Below are 6,254 nucleotides of genomic sequence, written 5' to 3' on the forward strand. Positions count from 1 at the left end.
ATTTGATGTAGGTATTCCTTAATTCAGAAGTCTCTCTGCTTAGTCTTTGTCCCATTGACCTGTCCAGAGGAGACAGTGGGGTTTCAAAGTCTTCTACTCTTAGTACGTTGGGATTAATATGTCTTAAAGTCCTGTACTGTTGTTTCTCTGAAGTTGGGTGCATATAATTTGGTGCATCTATGTTCAGGACTGTAATATCATCTTGTTCAATTGTTCCTTTGATAAGAATGAAGTGGCTCTCTTTATCTCTTCTGATTTTAGTTTGAAGTCTATTTTTGTCAGATATTAGAATTGCAGCTTCTGTTTTTTCTGAGTACCATTTCTTTGGAGTATTTTTTTTTCATCCTCTCACCTCAAGGTAGTTTCTGTCCTTGAAGGTAAGATGGGTTTCTTGTAGACAACAAAAAGATAGATTTTGTTTATTAATCTATTCAACTAGTCTGTGCATTCTGACGGGAGAGTTCAGTTCATTGATATTTAAAGTTATTATTAAAAGATGTGTATTGATTCCTGTCATTTTAAATTCTGTCTGTGTTTCCACAGTTATACTTTTATTCAGTTTCTTTCTGTTACCCCTTGGGTAGACTCATTCCTTTCTTCAGCTCTTTGTATTGCTTCAGGAATTCTCTGAAGGTCTGGTTTTGTGGACGTGAATTCTTTTAGCCTATTTATGTGGTGGAAGAGTTTTCTTTCCCCTTCAACTATAATAGACATCTTTGCTGAATAAAGTATCTTGTGTTGGCATCTGTGGTCAGTTAGAACTGGGAATACTTTGGTCCAGGCTCTTCTGGCTTTCACAGTTTGTACTGAAAAGTTAGTTGTAAATCTGATGGATTTTCCTTTATATATGACTTGTTTTTCTTTTGCAGCTTTCATTATTCTGTCTTTGTTTTCACTATTATATGTCATGGGGAGTTTCTTTTCTTTTCCTGTCTGTTACAGTGTTCTATGTGCTTCTTGTATTTGTATGGGCGTGTCTTTCTTCAATTTGGGGAAATTTTCTTCTACAATCCTGTTGAAGATGTGCTCCATACCGTTAACCTGGCTTCTTCTCCTTCCTCTATGACTATGATGTGTAAATTTGGTCGCTTCATGGTGCCCCACATTTCCTGCATATTCAATGGCTGTGTTTTCTTAAATTTTTCATAACCTCTGCTTAAATGGTCCAATTTGTTATCTTTGTTGTTCAATCTTGATATTTTTGTTTCCATTTCATTTATTTTATTGGTGAGGCTTTCTCCTGTCATCTAATTGGCTTATTGAGTGTTTTACTTCTTCATTTCAGCCCGAGTTTTCTTCACTATTTCTCTTTCTTGAATTCAGTCAGAAGTTAATCCCTATCTTGTTTTAGTCCTTTGATTTGTTTGTTTTCTTAACTTCATTGAATTCTTTCATCATGTTTATAATTGCTCTTTTGAGTTTTGTGTCCTGGGTTATCTCTGGGGGGGGGTCTAGTTGTAGAACTCTTGTATAGGGTTGTTGGTGCTTGGTGGGGACATATTATTTGGGTTTTTCGTGTTAATATTTTTTCATTGTGACTTTGGCATGTGTATTTCTTTTTTTTTTGTTATTTGTTTGTTTCTGATTCTGGTATGCTACTCAAGCCTTCCTTTGTTGAGTTTAAGTCTGTTTCTGTTTGTATACTTGATATGCCTTTGTTGTTTTCTTATTGGGTATGAAAAGCTGGTTGGTCTAGGCTTCAGGTTCTCTATTTTGATTTTATATTGTAGGGGCCGGATGGCTCTAGTCCATCTACTCAGGATTTCCAGCAGAAGCCCAAGTTGGATGAGGATCAGATGCTCTCAGGCTCCCTCCTAAGGTCTGGGCCCCTCTAGTCAGCAGGCAAAGTACAATTTGGGAAGCCTTCTAGGTGGAGGTTGGATTCAGGCAATCTCAGACTGTCTGCAAAGGTCCGAACCCCTACTAAAGGGCAGAGAAGCCTAACACTGTAGCAGTGGGAAGGGCTGTAGGTGGTCCCAATGTAGGGGGATGGAAAAGACACAATTTGGAGGATAGTCCAGAGATCTGGGGTGCTAAGAGCAAAAGTGGGTCTGTGCCCAAGGCTAGAAGGAGAACAGGATGTGGGCTCCAGGAGACTGGAGTTGCTTTTGTAGGGGAGTCAAGGTGCCGTGGGTGGGACTGGAGTTACCAGGGAAGAAGGCTGGTTTAAGGAATTTAAAGCAAGTTGAGGTTGCAGACAGCTAGGATAGAAGGATGGTCTCAGGTGTGCAAGGCAGGTTGGGGGTCGGGAGAGTCTATGGAGGCTCTAAGAAACTACACTGATGAATTTAACTGGTCTGGCTGCAGAGGGTCAGGACACAGTGGGTGGGTCTGGGCTAAGAGCGTACTCCAGAGATCTGGGGTGCTAAGGGCAGAAACAGGCCTGTGCCCAAGGCTAGAAGGAGAACAGGGTCTGAATCAAATTTTTAAAGGGGACATAAGATATTTGGATAAATTAGAGATGTATAATTAACCTCCAAATTTATGTTAATCTATTAAAGTGTTGAAGAGTTTAAAGGATTTTTAAATGATTTGATATAAGAAATCATTTAGACATCATCAATGTTGTACCACATCTGTGCCAATAAATGTTTTCAGCAATTGTATTTTTATATATTTGGGGGATTTTTGTATACAAATTACCTCCTTGTATCTGGAAGGAAGGACACTAAACTTTTACCCATGATCTATACTCCCCAGTGTTACTTCCATGATGAAGTTTCATACATGATAGTATTAAGTGAACTTTCAAAAGAAATTAATTTTAAACTTGGTTAACCTCACATGATCTAAATACATATGTCTAATATGGGCTGGATCTAACTGGTCGAAGACTTTAAATGAGGACTGAAGCAGTCTGTGAAGTCAAGGTAACTATCCTGCTGGACTTGAAGAAAGAGTTCCCAAGAGTCATTTCCTTCCAAAAAATTAATTATTTCAAGAATAACTTGAGCATAGAGAACCCTGAGCTTTACATGCAGCTGCAGCCTCTGCAAATGACTAGATTTCAACCTCATCAGGCTCAGCTGGACAGCACCAACAGTTCCAACCCATTTAAGTGTGACAATATGAATGAAGAAGTAAAAAACTCAATGGGAGTGCAACAAGGGACTTTTAATGGAGCAGTTAGCATCCATATTAGGTTACAGCAGTGTTTTTTCAGAGAATGATATTAATTGCATTTACTTTCATAATAATACCAGTGACATGATACATATAGATATGCTGTATGTGAAATTTAAGAAAATGTACCAAATTTAGAAAACAGATTTCTATATTAAAATTGAACATACCATTATTAAGGAATTAAGAAAAAATATTAATATGTTGTGAGTAGAGTATATTATGATTAACATTGAGAATACCTTTTATAAAATTTATGTTTAGAGGAGTCTTATTAAATTTCACTTTTGTGTACAATATTAATGCCTGTACATGAAGGACATAAATGGAAAATCTGCATTCTTCCAGTCTTCCACAGGACAGTGTTGATTGTAAATAGACATGGAATGCCTAAGCTCAGTCAGGTGCGTGTCTTTTGTCCACCTGGCCCTTACTTGCATTTATTTTTTATTAAATTTTTAAATTGAGCTTTTAAAATTTTATGCATTTCCCACTCACATCCAGACTCCCTCCCCCATCCAAGCTCCCCCCAAACCCTATGCACTCTGCCATACATTCTGAGTCCTATTCATTCAGGTGTTTGTACCCAAGTGTCCTTCAGTGTAAATGTGTCCACTGGTGTCTATTCAGCCCATCCAGTTGTCGTATGTAGGTCATACTCTCTCTCACCCAGCAGCACCCAGACTCAAATAGTTCTCGATCTAGTGCTGACCTGCCACCTATTGCTCATATCCCCTTTGGGCCTTTGTTTAGTTGAGCTGACTTGGGTCCCTCATTTCATGCCACTGCTGCCACAGGTGCACATGAGTAAGCCTCCATTGGCCTGGAAGCCTCTACCTCATGCGTTCATGAACCAGCAGCCCTGGCTCTTACAATCTTTCTGCCTCCTCTTCCACAATGGTCTCTGAGCCATGGGTGGGTGAGATTCCATATAGGAGTCCCATCCTACACTCTACAGTCTCTTTTTCTTCAGAGCATGGCCAGTTGAGGCCTGTGTGTAAAGCACTCTGATGTACATGGAAGCCTTGCTGGTGAGAGTTGAGGGGCGCATTAGCTCCCTCTCTAACTCCTATTCCACTATGTTCCATTAGTCTTGGTTGTAGGAATTTGACTATAGATGTGTCACCTAACACTGAGTATCTCCCAGGTGTATGTTCTCTATGGCTGACCCGATGTGCAATTCTGCAGTAGCCTCCATCTGTTGCAAAAAGAACTGCTGTACAGCATGTTTGTCGCTCTAAGGGAGGTCTCTTCTATCTGACACTGTGTTCCCTTCCAAGCAGCTCCAGAGTCCTGGCTGAGCAGGTCTCACTTGCATTTATTTTTATAATTAGATATAACATATGTAAGAAATAGTAGATAATTCATGGCTTCATTTTATCAAAATTATATGTTCAAAGATGATGGACTTGATATAAGAAACTCCTTGACAAAATTAAATATTCCATATGTGAAAGACATAAGTTTCTGTATACTCATAGTAGAACACTGAGGCACTGTGATGGGCAAATATTTTGTGTATATTAAATTATATCAGTGAGACAAAGTACACAGTTTTGTGCTCTCTAGTGCAACAAATATCACTTTTCATAATACATTGCACTAGTCACAAAATGAATGAAATACTTGAACAAATAAGAATGCAAACTTTTTCACATTCATAATTTTGTGTGGTTACTATAAACCTACAGTGGTGAGAAAACCTTAGCTGCTGGAATGCATTGCTTCTTCATGTCAATTTGCATATGAAGTTTGCTTTTGGAGACAGGATCTTGTTATGTTGCCCAGGCTGCTCTTGAACTCACTATGTTCCTCAAACTGGACTCGAACTCATCGCAGCTCTCCAGCCTGAGTCCTTAAGTCCAGCTGCATAAAGCATGGCTAAAAGCAGAGCACAAAGATGATTAACTGACTCATTCTGTAGCCTTGTCTATGCCCAACACTTTCATGAATGCTCTGGCTACCTCTCTATTTCGGAGGCTGTAAATGAGGGGGTTCAGCATGGGAGTGAGGATGGTATAGAAGGCTGACACAATCTTGTCCTGTTTGGGGGAACGACCAGAAGAAGGCCGCATGTATATGAACATGGCTGCTCCATAGTACATTCCCACCACCATGAGGTGAGAGGAACAAGTGGCAAAAGCTTTGTGGCGGCTCTCAGAAGATCCCATTTGAACGACAGCCAGAATTACACGAGTGTAAGAAGCAATGATGATTGCTACAGGGAAGAGAAGCATAATTACACAGCAGAAAAATATCATCTTTTCAAACATCGATGTATCGCTACATGAGAGAGTGAGCAGGGCAGGAACGTCACAGAAAAAGTGAGGTATTTCTCGGGATCCACAGTATGAGAAAGACAACGCAGCTGCAACCTCGATTATGCCATCGAGTGAGCCGAGAATCCAGGAAGAAGCAGCCATGAGACCACAGATTTTGGGACTCATGAGAACTGGATACCTTAGTGGGTGACAAATGGCCACATAGCGGTCATAGGCCATTAAAGCCAACAGAAAACACTCTGCTCCAAGTAGAGTCACATAGAAGAATATCTGGCTTCCACAGCCAGCCATGGAGATGGATTTATTGCCAGAGAGGAAGTTGAAGGCCATCTGGGGTACAGTAGTGCAGATGAGCATGAGGTCCATCAGGGAAAGTTGGCTGAGGAGGATGTACATGGGGGTGTGGAGCTGAGCATCCAGGTAGATGAGGAGAACTATGACAGAGTTCCCCATCAGGGCCACCAGGAATATACTCAGGACAAGAGAAAAGAGGAAGGTGTGAACAGGACTGTGATCAAAAATCCCCAGCAGGATGAAGTCGGAGTTGAGGGTCCAGTTATTCCATTGCATAATGAATATGTTCACTGGGGAGACAGAGCATGTAAGAAATGGGAAGGGTGGCATTGTGTCACGGAAATTTCCAGTAATTCCTTTCCAGCTAGGTAGTCCCACAGTGTTAGGTAAACGTTGAAAAATGGTTTCTTTTAGGTCTCAAGAATTTTAAGGCTTATGTTTTAGTTTGATCTCTCTCTCTCTCTCTCTCTCTCTCTCTCTCTCTCTCTTTCTCTCAGTTTGTGTGTGTATGCACCCACACACATGTGTGTGTGTGTAACAATAACAAAAAGAGGA

The 6,254-nt window shown here is 40.4% G+C and overlaps 1 protein-coding gene across 1 annotated transcript; it reads right to left on the reverse strand.

Annotated features, from left to right (window-relative positions):
- Positions 1–5,036: 5,036 nt before the first annotated feature.
- LOC103742711 (olfactory receptor 2M3-like) lies at positions 5,037–5,978 on the reverse strand. The gene has a single exon (XM_008843779.2). It carries the CDS (start codon positions 5,973–5,975, stop codon positions 5,037–5,039), a length of 939 nt encoding a protein of 312 aa, XP_008842001.1. The 5' UTR covers positions 5,976–5,978.
- Between the last annotated feature and the right edge of the window lie 276 nt (positions 5,979–6,254).

Source organism: Nannospalax galili, unplaced genomic scaffold (genome assembly GCF_000622305.1).
Source record: "Nannospalax galili isolate Female #2095 unplaced genomic scaffold, S.galili_v1.0 scaffold1142, whole genome shotgun sequence".
Classification (NCBI taxonomy): domain Eukaryota; kingdom Metazoa; phylum Chordata; class Mammalia; order Rodentia; family Spalacidae; genus Nannospalax; species Nannospalax galili.